Source organism: Cryptomeria japonica, chromosome 2 (genome assembly GCF_030272615.1).
Source record: "Cryptomeria japonica chromosome 2, Sugi_1.0, whole genome shotgun sequence".
In the NCBI taxonomy this organism is placed as follows: domain Eukaryota; kingdom Viridiplantae; phylum Streptophyta; class Pinopsida; order Cupressales; family Cupressaceae; genus Cryptomeria; species Cryptomeria japonica.
In genome coordinates this window covers 21,601,107-21,616,978 of record NC_081406.1, presented here as the reverse complement: position 1 = coordinate 21,616,978, position 15,872 = coordinate 21,601,107, and the positions used below count along the sequence as shown (strand labels likewise).

Below are 15,872 nucleotides of genomic sequence, written 5' to 3'. Positions count from 1 at the left end.
ATAGTTGTAGGAATAACAGACACCATTGGAGGCTATGCGGTCCTAGGCAGATGTGGAGGTCTATTCAAAAGAGAAAGCTTAGCCTCAACCCCCAATGATGATGGGACATAAGGCACTACCCACTTCAAGACTGGAATTGATGGAGGAGGAGTCAATTCAGGAGGCCGCGACAAAATAGTAGGTTGCACAGATTTAGGGGTTGACTCCCCTGTCTTATACTGATAGTAAGCACAATACATCAAATCATCATGGGGAAGCATGGGCCCCACTGGAGTAGGCCAAAAGTGGTCCAACAAAAAATCCCTACAGGTAATTAGGGGTCGGTATCTAGTATCCTAGATGACATGCACCGTGCCCTCATGGAGAAACTTAAGACATTTGTGGACAACCAAAGAGACGGCCTCCATAGCAATCAACCAAGGAATGTCGAGCTTAACTCGAAAGAGATCCAATTCGGGAATGATTATAAACATGGAAGAGACCACCTTAGGCCCTATGAGGACCACTAAGGTGACACTATCCAAGGGGCAGATAGAGAACCCATCATGTGTCCTCAAGGTTGCACGACACTCATCATACGTCGATCGATGCCAACCGTTCATAAAGAGAGTCTCCTCTATGATAACACCAACTTTGCTCGATGGGTCAACCATCATACCTGTGACTGTAGTTTGACCATTCAACTTGGCAGGGACATAAAGAGGAGCAGGCTCTTCGTAATATGGGGCATCCAAAAGGGGTAAATGAGAAGGATAGGTCAGATACCTTCCCCTTCTAGGTCGAAGGTGAACTAACGGGGGTGATGGTGAACATGTTCACATATGGACCATCATCTAAGGAAGGATCCAATGCAGAGATAATGTTTGCCGAATGCAAAGGGAAAGGATCGGTATAAATCTGCAAGTCATTGTTGGTTTTATCAACAAACTTGTTTGATTTGTGCTTTCATGCATCCACCTTGATTGCACAACTATCGATGTGGTCTTGGACAACATGTCGAAGACAATAACACCGCTCAGTGTCATGACCAAGCACATGATGATAATGGCAGAACTTTGATCCATCATACCAATGGAGGTAGGGTCGACTATCAGATAATGGTTTAATCTTTGGAAGGGTGATAAGGCTGTCTTTCAACAACTGATACATTATGCTTAAGTAAGATTCATTCAGCTTAGTGAAGACTCTATTCCATTGTGGGACTTGTGTAGTTTCCATCAGAGGGATAGTTATAATATTAGCGATAAATTTATTCTTCCAGAACCCTTATGTTGTCATGCCTGCAAATGACCCACTAGGAGGGTTCAAAGTGGCATCTCTGAATTGTGACACAATGTGTTGGTAATCTATAAGGGAAGAGAACATGTTTGCAAATTTTTGATATCGGTTAAGGGACAGTTTCTCCCTCAATGCTGGCTACAAATTGTCGATGAACATTCTCTGCAGGTCGCTATCAAGTAAGGTAAAGGGGATCCAAGTAGAGATTGCCAGGTACCTTGAGATGAAATCTGTGATATTCTCATTAGGCTTCTATTTACAATGAACAAGGTCAAAAATAGTGACCCTGCTACCAATGTTCTCTTGAAACCGCTTGAGGAATAGATCCATAAGTTGATCGAAGGTATGAATGGAATGATCAGGTAGGGAGCAATACCATTCTAACACTATCCCCTTGAGGGAATGTGAAAATAGCTTGAGAAAAACAAAATCCAAACTATGGTAATCACTACACCTAGTCATGAAGGAATCTATATGCACATTTGGGTCCCCATCACCATTGAACCTATCAAACTTCAAAGACTCGGCATCAGTAGGATAGATAGTGTTTAGAATGGTGATATCTAGGGGGATTTTCCTGTAATATGTAGGCAAAGATGACTGACTTGAAGAAGACGCTAGGTTAGTGAGTTGCAACTGCAACTGACCCATGTTCTGCAAAATGGTGTTCAAGACTGGATTAGCGAGTGGAGGAGGTGGAGGTGGGCCAAATTTGACACCACCTCCACTAGAATCTCTAGAAGGACCAGTGCCACCAACAGATGTAGTGCCAATGCTAACCGTAGACACCTGAGCCAAAGGTTGAGCCACTAGACATACCTGTATAGCCCAAGGGGCTAGATGAAGCAGTGATACTAGGAATAGTAGGTCCAGGGTCAACCATGTGCATTGCTAAACCAGGCATATCGACACTAAGCTGGGGTCCATAAGCAATGGACTGGTCATCCTGAGGAGGAGAATCAACCAAAGGTACATGATTTTTGACAATCATAGATAAGGCTCTCAACATCTTCAGGCCTCTCATGTCTGAGATCAACATGTCTCTCAGAGTGTTGAAGATATTTCTAGCTTGGGGGAGACCATTCTCTTGATTTAGGAAACCCTCAAAGTATCTCATATTCTACTCAAGCATGTCAATTTGTTTAAAATAAATAATGAGAGAAGAGTCATGATCAACAGTGGGAGAGGAAGATGGAGTAAATTCGTTGGAGAATTGTTTTGGGAACTAGTAGGCGAAGAACCACCCATAAAAGGGATCCTAAGAGTATGGGAAGAGAGAAACGCGTTCAGGTCCAGAAGAGGATCTTTATTCATCATGTCAGGTAGAGGAGGACTATAATGATCAAGGGGGAACTCCTCCTAGAAGACCTCCTAACCACAACTCTTGTTGCAGTCTGAGTCGTAAAGCTCATAGACAAGCTACACGATGTTCAAGAACACACTACAAGGACACGAAAAAGTTTGGAATGATAGAGTTGGTTTAAATTAAATGCTAATGCTAAAAGAAAATGCAAAAATTAAACTAAATGCAGATGCTTGTTTTTTGTTTTTTTTTGTATTTTTAGATTTTTTAAAACTTAAAATATTATGCAATAGACGAATAAAAGGAAAGATGCAAGCAGAAAAAGTTTCACGTCAAGTTCACCAAAATGTAACAGAGGAAATTTTCTACCTCAAGAATGATGAATCCTTGAGAACAAACTATCCCTCTGACACCTCCTCAAACTAGCACTAGGATGAGGCAAGGGATAACAAAATCAGATTGAAGCATTAGAAAGTCAAGACGACTCTCTAGACGGCTCTGTCAAGCCTCTATCCTCGGGATGAGTGCACAAAGTTGGTAATCCAGCATGACGTGTTGTCATCATGTATGGATGGAGTGTAGAGTCTGAGCAGAAAGCTTTGGACGCACTAACAAAATTCACAAAACAGTTAAATGATATTGAATGAATAAAAAGAACGGATTACGAAACAAAATAAGAAAATAAAAGGAAAGTGAGGAAATGTTACAAAGTGGCCACACTATGAAGCTTCCCACAAGATAATCTCTTCCTCACAATGACATATCTACACACATGCAAGAGATAAAATGTTGGGGGTTGTGTTTTGGAGCCTGCCTAAGTCAGACCCCCATTTTGGTGTTTCCACCTCCACGAACAACCCAAGAAGCCACAGGAATAGTAAAGCGATAAAGATAATTGGAAAATGGAGTAAAATAATGGAAAATAATATGCAAAATGAAAGAGAATGAGGATAAGAGAACTCCCCTTTCACAACGTTTTGTGAAGATGATGGTGTATGTCATTTGAAGAGATGGTGCCTTGAGTTATAGAACTTGTCCAAAAGATCATCGAGAGCTCCAACCTGCCAGAGATTATCAACTTACCAAGAGAATCCCTCAAAATTCCTTTGAAAATGGAAGATAAAGGCCCTGGAAGGAAACTAGACGTCGATGGGTGCATGCAGAGGCATTACAATTCCTTCTAGGCACAAGCATAATGCTCAAACGACCACTTGTAGACTGTCAGATTTGCGGGATGCTAGCTCCCTGCGTAGACGTCTTCGCGTTGTGCCTTAGTCCTTGAAAGTGATAGGTCGACAAAGTTGGTAATGCTTTCTCGTGAAGCTGACAGGGATAATTTGAGTGGACAAAAGGACAAGGTGGTGAAACCTGACCTCTGATGACATAGAGGAAGGCATCATTTGTCACATTAGTCACAAAGGGGTGAGATTTTTGATATTAAAATATTTAATTTTTATATCCAACATCGAAGGACCAATAGATGAACACAAAAAAATATTTGTTGTTATAAAAACAACATATTATTATAAAAAATACAACTTATATTGAACACAATGGGACCAATTGTTGAACACTAAAACCTTTGGAAAATCCCTCACCTTTTATGGGAAAAAATGAGGTATTTATTGTGTTCACCTTTTATATTTGTGATAAGACAAATTATTAATATGAAATACTCTAATGCATATAAATTGCTACTCCAATAGTTGTACACATAAGAATTATATTTTTCCACTATGATAAGAGTACTTGTTTAAGTGAGCATTTTTTCATAATAAATGACACATTTATAATGGATAGATATGATATTTTGTTTGAAACAGAAAATTATTTATTTCACTTGTTAAAAATGTATTTATACCTTTTTATATAACATTTATAGGTTCTCTTGTGTTCAAGTATTGGTCCATTTTGACCAACATTTGGTAATTTTTTTATTTACAAGTGGATTATTTATTTACAATATATAGTATAAATATGTGGCAAGATTGGATATTATAAGATCAATTGCTATAACGACTATTGGACCATGTATAGCTACTAGCCTACTGGCCCCTCACCCCTATACTCTCACTCAACTTGTTACGACACCAAATATGTGAGGTGTGATCTCACACACTCAAATCCTTCAAAGAATCCATCATGGAGTATAATCCCAAGAAATCCTGCCATGTATCCATCTTCTTATGTGCAAAGTAAACATAATAGTACAAAATATCTCCACTTATCGTCCTCTCATGATCCATTGGACTATGTCATGATTAGAACCTTGCACATGCGTGCGCGCACACACAGAGATTATTTTGAAATTTTCAAACCTTTTGATCAAATCCCAAATAGGCTTAAGCCATTGCCAAGTATCTAGTTCAACATTTTTCCTATCGGATCACATTAAGCATAATGAGGTAGTCGCCTTCTAGATATAATCAAGCCACTTTCATTTTGACTCTCCATTGTAAGCCTAACAATTCTACATGATATTATTCTTTGCCTACTCATAGTGGGCCAAATATTTTGAATTTTTTTCAAAGAACCACCCCTTCATGATTTCTAACAACACAACCCACACTACTTAAACTAGGATTATCTCACGAAGCTCCATAAAAATTCACTTTCACCCATCCACAAGTTAGTTCTTTCCAAACTATATTTTCTTGCGGGTTAAAAGGGAGATTAGTCTTCCAACCTGATTAATGGGGGTTTAATGTATTATAATATTGTACTATAATATTCTAATCATTTTTTTTATAAATGATATTTCATAATAGTAATAATAATTATAGTATAGAAATAAATTTTTAGTAATTTATAATAATATTATGTAAAATTCATTAATAATAATATTAATAATATTTAATTTATATCTAGGTTTGTAGATATAGTTAGAGTTAAGACTAGGGTTATGAAGAAGATGAGAAAGATATGAAAATATGTAACATTGTCCTCTTAATGTCTACCCTATGAGAGGGGGTCAGGCACCAAGGGGATGGAGAATGAAAATGGGGAAGAGGTTCGAAAGGGATCGTTGAAGAGATGTAACCAATAGCAATAGTTATCATCTAACTACCATGGGGAAGAACAAAGGAGTAACATAATCCCAAACCAAAAATATCCATGGAAAAAAGAGATAAGAGAAACAAAATAGAGATTAAAGAACAAATTGAATTGGAAAGAAAAGTGATAATAGTTATCCCCAACAATGAGGAAATAGGATAGAAGAAAATAGAAGAAGATTAAAGCTCATCGATGTGGGTGTTGCTAATCAAATCAAGGCGGGTGTTGTTGGAAACAAAGGAAAAGAGAACCTATAATTTGAGTGGTACAAATTCATGTATGTAGAAAGTACAACAAATAACAACAAACATCAAGTAGGGTACTGATGACTATGAGAAATCAAGAAGATTGATGTTAGGAGAATGTAGTAGCAAGGAGGATCTAACCAATTTATGAAATTCTTAAAAACTTTGGAGAAGGTCTTACCTATAAATGAAGAATATTTAAAAGATTTGAAGTTAATAGAATTATAAGAAAATTAAAAAGAAAGGAAATAAAAAAGGAAGAAAAAAGATAAAATGATTTTGGGCATTGGATTAAGGTCATTAACTAATGAAATGTCACTTACAAAAAAAATATGAAAAGATGTTTCTAAGAGTCACAACCCCTTGACTAGGATTCATCTCCTTAGCCATATAAGAGAATAAGGCTTTTAGTTGAAATAATATTGCGAAATAAAGAAGAAGAAAATAAAGCTAAAAGAAAAGAGAAAGAGAAAAAAAAAAAAACAAATTGCTTGGGACTGAATACTTGGAAGTGAGTTCTTTGATATCAAATTGGAAAGAGATAAGGGTAGTGTTGATGGCCTAAAAGACACAAACAAACACATGTTAAGTGTTTCCACTCAACCTCTCCTAAAAGAGGTAATTGATAACAACACCTATCACCTCCCAAGGTCTTAGGAGTTGGGTCACAATGGTACTGCACACAACTAAGTAGTCTAATAAGTTCTATTAGTTCAAAGGGGTATTTTAGTTTGGATCTAATGAAATTGAAGTACTTCCTAAACTAATCTAATTCTAACCAGCTTATAAAGAAACAACAAAAGATAGCTCAAACTTGCAAGAAATTAAATGCTTGATATGAACTCATGCTAATAAATTTTAATAGATTCCAAAGAGAATTTAAATAATTAATCATTCACATGAAAATTAAAATTCAATTTAACACATTAAGAATGCTAAATTCATAAGATAATTCTTAGAATTAATGCATTCACTAACCACCATATACATTTGCAAGTTAAGCTGAGTAAATAGATCAATTGTTAACTTCTAGATTCTTTAGATTCTAGAAAATAATATTCACACATTCACTAGAATTAACCACTATTTACACTAGAGAAAAACAAGGAGTTGGTGTGTTGGAAATGGCAATATTCCTTTGCCTTTGTGTAGCAGAACTCACACATCTTGGGGATCTTTAGTTTTTTTTAAAAATAAAACTTGAACTTGCATTGGAGAAGGGAAACTCCAAATCATGTTGGAAAAGGAAGCTTGTGCCATAGAAGAATAGCCTAGAGGAAAGATACCATTTGTATTTTTGGAAGGAACTTGAATCTATGGTAAAAAGAACACCTTCAAGTTGTGCTAGAAAAGGAAACTTGCACATCAAGTGTTGGGAGAGAGAAGAAACCTGCCAAATAGAGAACTCTTGTTGAGAAAAAATAAATTTTCTAATTAAAGAGGAAGAACTAGGTAAAGTACACCACATTATTGGGAGTTGACTTAAAATGATTAACTTTAAAATACAAATTTACCAAACAATGAATAATTAAATAATATTATCCTAAAAGAATCAAAGAATATTTTAAAATTTGACTATTTGAATTTTATTAGGGCTTTTGCTTCTTGTTGCACTCCTAATAACTAACCAAATAATAAGTCAAAGATTTCTCTTCTAGACTATCCACCCATTCCACCTTAAATTTAGCCACCCTCAAAGTCTCCTTTAAATTACTAGTGGTTTTATTGAGGTCATTTATTACTTTGGTGACTTTTCCTTTGGCAATAATTAAATCAAGACATTCATCCAAAACTTGTTGATCAAATTTTTTGTTGGGATTATTTTTTCACTCACCATTTTATCACATTGGGATGGGACTATATCCTAGTTGTTCAACCCATGTCAATCTCCTACATAAAAATTGGCATGCATCCTCTTAGTTACAAAATCCTCAAAAAATGGTACACCCTTGGTGCACTAGAGCATGTTAATTCAAAACTCTAGTCTTGTATTGCTCCATAATATCTCTCTTGAAAGCCAGGATATCAGTAATTTTCCTTACGAAACTAAAATCCTCTTCTCCTAGAATACCCACATCTTTAATTTATTTCCTATCTATGTCCTAAATTTCACCTAATAATTTAATTTGTTTATCAAACTTGGGGATATGTTTCTCCCATTGGCTAGTTAAACTAGATATCTCTACCTCTACTTTATTCTCCTCATAAATATCATACTTGCACCCATAAAAAAAATGCTCTTACTTGGTTAAATTGTTGAGTGGCTCATGTGTCCATTATCACCACATTATCCTTAATAGAATAGAGGGAATCTATATCCTACTTATCTACTAGGGTGGGTGATCAAGAATTGCAACTTGAGACTAAATCTTTAATGAATTTCCTCATTTATAGTAGCTAATATTTTAGCTCTTCCTTGGTCTATTGGTCTTTTTGCATTCTAGACTTAATGGACTCAGTAGAAGCTTCAAATATGCAACCTATCTCCTCCCACTTGGTTTGTTTCCCTAGGTTTACTTATATTATTTGCTAATAAGAGGGAGTGAGTTTCTTGACATCTTTGTTCATCATGGGTGGATTTCTATTTTCTCCCTCTTTTAATTAATCCCAGTGAAATAGAGGGTCCTTTCTTTCTTCCTCTATGTGGCCTTATCTATCTCCACCACTGTATTTTACAACTTAACTTTCTTAACATGATTTACATCCTCTTTTCTAGGTTTAACTGCAACTACATAAGAGCATTAGATGAAGGGTTGTTATCCTTAGAAAGCTCTTGTTCTATATGTGGAACCATTTTCTCCTTATTGGATGCTTCTAGTTGTTGCTTGGGTCCATAGGTCATTGCCTAAGGCTATATTGGACATCTCTTGTAAGTTGCAAATGTGGAAGCATAGATTGAAATGTGTGGCTACTTGGTTCTAATTTTATTTTTTAAATTGTATTTTAATCTTGTTTCTTTAAATAATTAATTGAGTATGTGGGTGCCTTCAAAATTTCTTTCTTCTCTCAAGAGGGTTTTTCTATGCTACAAATAGTGTTATTTTCTAATATGTTTCTTATTCCTTTACATTGCAAGTTTTGAATACTTTGTATATTTTTCTTACGGAGATTATGTGGAATATTATATATTGTTACAAACTTCCTTTCAAAATATTTTCCCCAATTATAGAAACCTTTAATTTTTATAATCTACTATTCGGCCAAAAAGCAGACCCATTAACTTGCACTTACACATAGTACAGATAACGGAAAATAGGATATATTTCAATTGTGATAAAAATAGGGAAAATATCATAAATTTTGTGAGTAGTGCGTACATTTCATTGACTATAATTATGTCCATTGATTTAAAGGTATTTTCATATGTTAGAGATGAATTGGCTTCCCCTGAACAAAATTCTAGTCCTAATGCTCATCTTTTTCTTCATGCTCTAGTACCCAGCAAAAGCTTAAGGTCATTGGCTACATCTAAAGATAAAAAGATAATGACCTTAATAGATGGTGATAAAACTCAGATTTATTAGGAAAACTCTTGTTGATCAACTACTCTACTACATCCATGCCTATGATAATTTTTAAATTATGGTGGCTAATGTTAATTTATGTTTTGTGGGGGTGGCTGTCTTAACGTAAAACGTGCCCTAGAAGATTATCAATTCAATGTGAATATGTTTGATATTTCCTTCGATGAAGTAAATGTAGTGTTGAGTGTCTAGTGATCATAAATCTTAGGTTTGATCACTTGTTACTATTTCCATGTCTCAAATTCCATCATTATAGATAATAATATACATTACAAGAATTGAAATCTAGTGAGGTTCAATTGGTTAGTTTTCATTGAATAGGTTTTTTTAAAAATAGTATTTTATAATATTTGCCCAATTCCACTCTTTGGAGAAATAACATTTTTTCATCTGTTCTCCTTCAACAAATTTGCAAAGCTTCATTCATAAGTATCAACAAGAATTTGAGGTACCTAAGTGTATCCCCCTCCAAGGTCCCATGACCATGTTATTCCCCTCAGTCTTAATATTCATCCTTCAAATATTTGTCCATGTTTATACCCTTTCAAAAAAATGAAATTAAACATATGGTTAAATAACTAATAAAGTGGGGTTCATTTGGCCTAGTATCAATCATTATCCTTCTCTAGTAGTTATTTTCCTAAGAAAGACGGGGGATGGAAAATATGCCTTTATTTTTGTGAAGTCAATAAATTAAACGTCAAGAGAAATACATTGCATATAGATTCGAAAAAAATAAATTAACCATCAAAGAATTGCATCTCTCTATTATTGATGATTTTTTGGAAGAGCTTTCAAAGGCTTAATTTTTTTAACTAGATTAGATTTATATTCTAGCTATACACCAACCTTTGGTCAAAGAAACTAATATCCTTAAAACTAAGTCTAGGATCTATGAAGGCCATTATGAATAATTGCTAAAGCTCTTTGTTTTATCCATTGCTCCTACTATTTTGAGTCTCATGAATATAATCTTTTGTTCTTGCTTGCATAAATTCATATTATCCTTCTTTAATGATATTTCTATAAATATAGTTACACCTAGCCCAATCATCTTCACAATGTAGAAATCCTTCTCAAGATTTTCAATGGGAAATCCTCTTTTTGCCACTCATTCTAAGTGCGCCTTTGTAGTCCAATAAGTGAAATATTTAAAACATTCTTTTATCCTAGATAACGTTTAAATAGACCCCACAAAAATTATAGCAATAAAAATGTCCATGACCTAAGTCCTTAGATTTGACAAGATACCATTACAAAATTTGTATTTAATTATGAAAAATTACAAAGCCCCTAACATCATTGCTAAGAAGGAACTCCTCCTAGACCAAAACAATTGAACCAACCTTTATTGTTGTCAAAGCTATTATATTCCACTCTTATTAGTTCCTCCAAGGCAAGATACTTATGCATTCATTGAATTCTATATTTCTATTAGTTTAACCAATCATTACATGGTATTAAACATTTTCAACAAAATTTCTATAGTCCATGTTTAATTTTTATTTTAAACGATTGTAAAAATGTTTTTTTTTCTTCCTATTGATTTATATTGAAAATAGTAAGTGTACAATTTAATTTTTCCAAAAAAAATATTTTGATGTATTTAATTCAATGAATAAATGAAATGTTAGCAACATTATATTCTTGACTACATAACCATTGTTGTATATAGCTAACACATAAATAATAATGTCATGGCAAAACAAAAGCATTATCCTCTGCACGACTAGACTTCATTTCCGAGCCCACCTTACAAGTTTTCCTATGGATTGAAATGGGATAGAGTAAATACTAAAATGATCAACCTCACCTCTACGAGGAATGCGTGCAAAATAATAACTCATTATAACTATGTTTTAACTCGACATGGAGAATAGTCAATTTGGATTCAATGGTATGAAAAATCTTGTGCTTCCATATTCAAATTTGATTTTAGGAGAGAAAAAGCAATAGGGGGAATCCACATAACAATGTTCTAGGCAAGTAAAAATTACTAGGTAATTACTAGGTAGGTACTAGGTACTGAAAAATTCAATTTTCTATTGTAAGATTATATGAAAGGGAAGAAACAATATTTTCAAATATTAATATTTGTAGGTAGTCTTATTTAAGTAAATAAATAATTATTATAAAAAAAATTTAGATGAAGTTTGATAACATTTATTTTAAAAGATTAATATTATCTATAGGATTCATTTTACAAAATTACTATTGTTGGTAACATTCATTTTAGCAACAATCACTTTGGAAAATAAATAAATAATTAGCAATAAGTTAAGAACCTAGGTAAGTTATTAATATTGTTGGTAGAATTCATTTTCAAACTTTCTAAAATGTAAAAAAATAATTATCAATATTGTTTTGAACAAAAACACTTTAATTGAAAGTTGGTAACATTCATTTTTAAAAGTTAATTTTTTTTTGTAACATTCATTTTGGAACACATCCTCATTCATGTGTGTGTGTTTTACCATTTTGAGTTTTTATAAAAAGTGAGCCAATGATATTTATACATATATTTCATAAACATATGTATTAATGAAGCTCAAAATATTACAATCATAAACATAAGTATTAGTTTGTTTACTATGTTTTATCTAATCATTTGTATTTATTTACTTATGTTTATGATTATTATGTATTTTGTTGGTAACTTTTGTTTTCAAAAATCAATATCGTTCCATTAAGTCCAGGTTCAAATATTAATAAGTTGGATTAAATAATTATTATTTTGTGTTTTATATATTATTGAATTTATTTTTTAAACCATTTAAAATTGAAAATAAATGGTTCATATTTTTTATTTTTTATTTTGAAGAAAATTAATTCATCTTGCGTGCAAACTAAATTGAATTTTTTTATATTTTTTTTTGTAACATTCATTTTCAAAAATCAATATTGTTGGTAACATTAGTTTTATTTAATTATTTAGTTTTTGAAGTTTCACCAATAAAATTTAATAGCATTCACTTTCCATAATAAATAAATATTTATCAATATTGATAATTATTTATTTATTATTAAAAAATGAATAATGCTAAACTTCATTAATAACACTTACCTTTTATACATTTAAAAAAATATTTATTTATTTATAATCTAAAAAATTATCCATCCACCTAAATAAAATATTAAAAACCAATTAGTTTAACCACTCCACCAAACTGACTAACGTAATATTTTAATCTACTTAGCTTCCATTATCTTTTCGAATAATACAAACTCATTGTGTAGGCGCCTTATGTTAGGGGGCCCCTTTGGTGAGGCTCAATAATTATCCTCTCTTAGTAGGTAACAAATATTATAATGTGCAATTAATTAATTAGTACTTGATATTGACATTACAATATTTTGGAATAGGTGTAATAAAATAACTTTATTCCCACATTAGTGATGGGTCACATGGGAGAATTAAAGTCACTGAAGGGCAATAAATATACTTCTCCTTGCTACTTGTGGCGTGCCTTATGTTATAAACTAGCAATTGCACTTGTGGTGTGCAATGGGTACGCCGAAAAGGTTTGGAAGGTTAATTAGGAAAAAAATGAATTTATGGTTTGTATACATGTGTGTAGTACATGAGGTCAATTAGTGGGCCCTTTAGCAAATGATGGTGTGTGTGCAAGAAAGGTTTCAATGGAGAAATGATTGCTTCAAATAAACTAAGGATCCACTTACAGGGATCCAAAGATGATTGAAATGATAATCAAGCTCATGTTTTGTTTGCAATAGAGATAGAGAGGGAGAAATAGAGTTGAGAAAAGTAATAGAGAGATGGGCTAAGAAGATAAATATGGAGATGGAGGGGAGAGGAGTAGATAGAAATGGAAGAGATAAATGTATAGAGATAGAGAGCGGGAGAGATAAAAATAGATGGAGATGTAGGGAGAGGTATTTGGGGAGATAAAGATAGAGAGAGATAGGGAGATAGAGAGATATAGAGGAAGCATGAGATATAAAAGAAGTAGGAGAGGGAGAGAGAGAGAATAGATCGTGAGATAGAGGGAGTGAGATAGATAGAGGAGGGGGACAAAATGAGAGATAGATCAATAGATAGAGAGGGAGAGGGTAGGGAGAGAGGGAGATATATAGATAGAGAGTGATATAGAGAGATAGTAAGAGATATAGAGATAGAGATATAGATATGGATATAATCTATGCAACAATTCATCTAATCAACTAACTTCTGGAATTCAGTCCTTTTTTATACAAGATAATGATAAGCAATCGTAAATTAAGAAAAAAATTGCTTCAAGATGTAATCAAGACTTCAAATTTTAAATTATTTAAATTATTTATTACTCTTTTGTGAAGGTACATTATATGCAAGTTAATATATTAAGAGGCATATTCTTTAGTGTCTATATAGATGATTATATACAAGCAGAAAATGGAACTTAATTATCTAACAACTATATAATTTGTTTGTCATTTTTGTCATACATCTAAATCAAGAAAGATCAATTCTACCATTCAAATTTTGTCAAATATTGATATCATTGTTTCACGATTCTCCAAGTCTTGCTTGATAGAGTTTTTGTTTGGAACCAAAGAAATTATGTGTCATTAAAATGAGGAGGTTTCCCTTCAAATATCAACTACTCAATCAAATAAATATCAAGGCTTAGATTAAACTTTTAATTTAACTATTAAAGGCTTTGTCTTGCAAAGTTGATTTGCAAAGTCTCAGTTTAGAAAGGTGGAGAATTTTTAAGGGAAGGATTCACATTAAAAGAAAATTGTTCTAAACTCAACTAAGATGGACACAACACAATTATGAGGCAATTATAAAACACTAAATTTAAAGATTGATTTTTCAAATGATACAATGTCTAAAATTCAATATTAGTCTATGAGACTCAAGTCTATGATACAAGATAAGAAGTATCAAGAGTACCCAGGAAAGGGAAATTATTGCCTTGACAAAAGAAAGGAATTGAAAAATATTAGTACAACCATATATGACTGGTTCATTCACTAAATTGCAATAAATTATATCACCATAAATATATGTGTCAAAGAATTTGTCAACTTGGGGAAAAGAGAGAATACATCTCGACTCTCAACTATTAGCAAATATCTTGTTCCTAAATGATTATCAAAGATGCAATTTTAGAGAATGATTTCACTAGTAGAGACACTTGGGGAATAGAGAGAATACATCTCCAACTTGACTCTCAACTATTAGTAAATCTTTTGTTCCTAAATGATTATCAAATATGCAATTTTAGGGAATGATTTCATTAGTAGTGACTATACAATGACTATCAATACCATTAATTTTTTATTTCATTCTAAAATAATTATATTTTTATTTGTTAAATGAAGGCATTGATTTTGTGGATTTACCTATAGGCATTTTCAGTTGGGGTTGTAAAAAGTCATGGAGATGTAAACTAACTCAACATAGCATCATTTTGATATCTCTCAAAAGTTCAAGTCCTCTAGAGCAATAGAAGAAGTGGTAGCTTTGAAGTGTTTGTCTTTCCATCTTTAATGTATCTGGATTACTTAGTTAAAAATTTATAAAGTTGAAAGTGTGGATTCTATATGGATGCTTTTCTTACTTTTTGAATTTTTTTCCTTTTCTTATTTTTTAAAAATTTTAATAGGAAATATGAAATTTGAAAGAAAACACAAAGGATATTTGTTAGGTTCTTTCAAATGATCTTATCTTCTCTTAGTTATTATCTCTTCACTAATTTTTTAATCATATTTTTATATACTATAGGTATCGTAAATTTCTAAGTAATCTTCAATAGAAAGTAAAAATTTGGAGTGAAAATAAAATCACCACTTTAATTATATAGGAGATATTAAAAAACAATATTAGCATAAAAAAATTATCTTCTTTTTTAAGAAATTAATTATTAAATTTCAAAGATAATAAATTTAAAAATAAGAAATAATAAAAAAAAATGTAGGAGTTCAACTTTCAAATCTTAAATTATAACTACTACTACTTTAAAAGAAGATTCATAATTTGAAAGTTTGTAACAAATTTGTATTTAATTTTATAAATTATTTTGATTAGAATTGAATTATTGATTGAGATAAACGATTCTTATAATAAAAAATTTTATAAATAGAAATTTGACCAAAAATATATTATCTAAAACACCTATATAAAAACTTAAATTCCTTGTAAATAATGAATTAATTTATACATAATATTTTAAATTATGATTATATATAATTTTATACTAGAAAAGAGTGATTGCAATATTTTGTTATATGATAAAGTAGGATTGCCATATAATGGAAGTTAAAAGCTTTTGAAGACAGTATTTGTTACCTGGCGTGGAGGCACTAAAAAGGAGTTAAGTCCAAAGCATGCAGTGGAGAGACTGGAGTAACATGACATTTTGAATAAAGTGAAAAAAAAGAAATTTTAATAAAGTCAAATTATATAATAACTTTAAGTATGAGATCACATATTTTGTTGCCACATCTTATATACATTGC

At 32.2% G+C, this 15,872-nt stretch overlaps 1 protein-coding gene across 1 annotated transcript in view; it reads left to right on the top strand.

The window, feature by feature from the left end:
- The first annotated feature begins 258 nt into the window (after positions 1-258).
- Positions 259-15,872, top strand: part of LOC131041204 (uncharacterized) — a 35,717-nt gene continuing 20,103 nt past the window's right edge. The window contains exons 1-2 of the mRNA XM_057974219.2: positions 259-309; positions 692-756. Coding sequence (XP_057830202.2) covers positions 259-309; positions 692-756 — 116 coding nt within the window. The remainder of the gene's footprint in view (positions 310-691; positions 757-15,872) is intronic.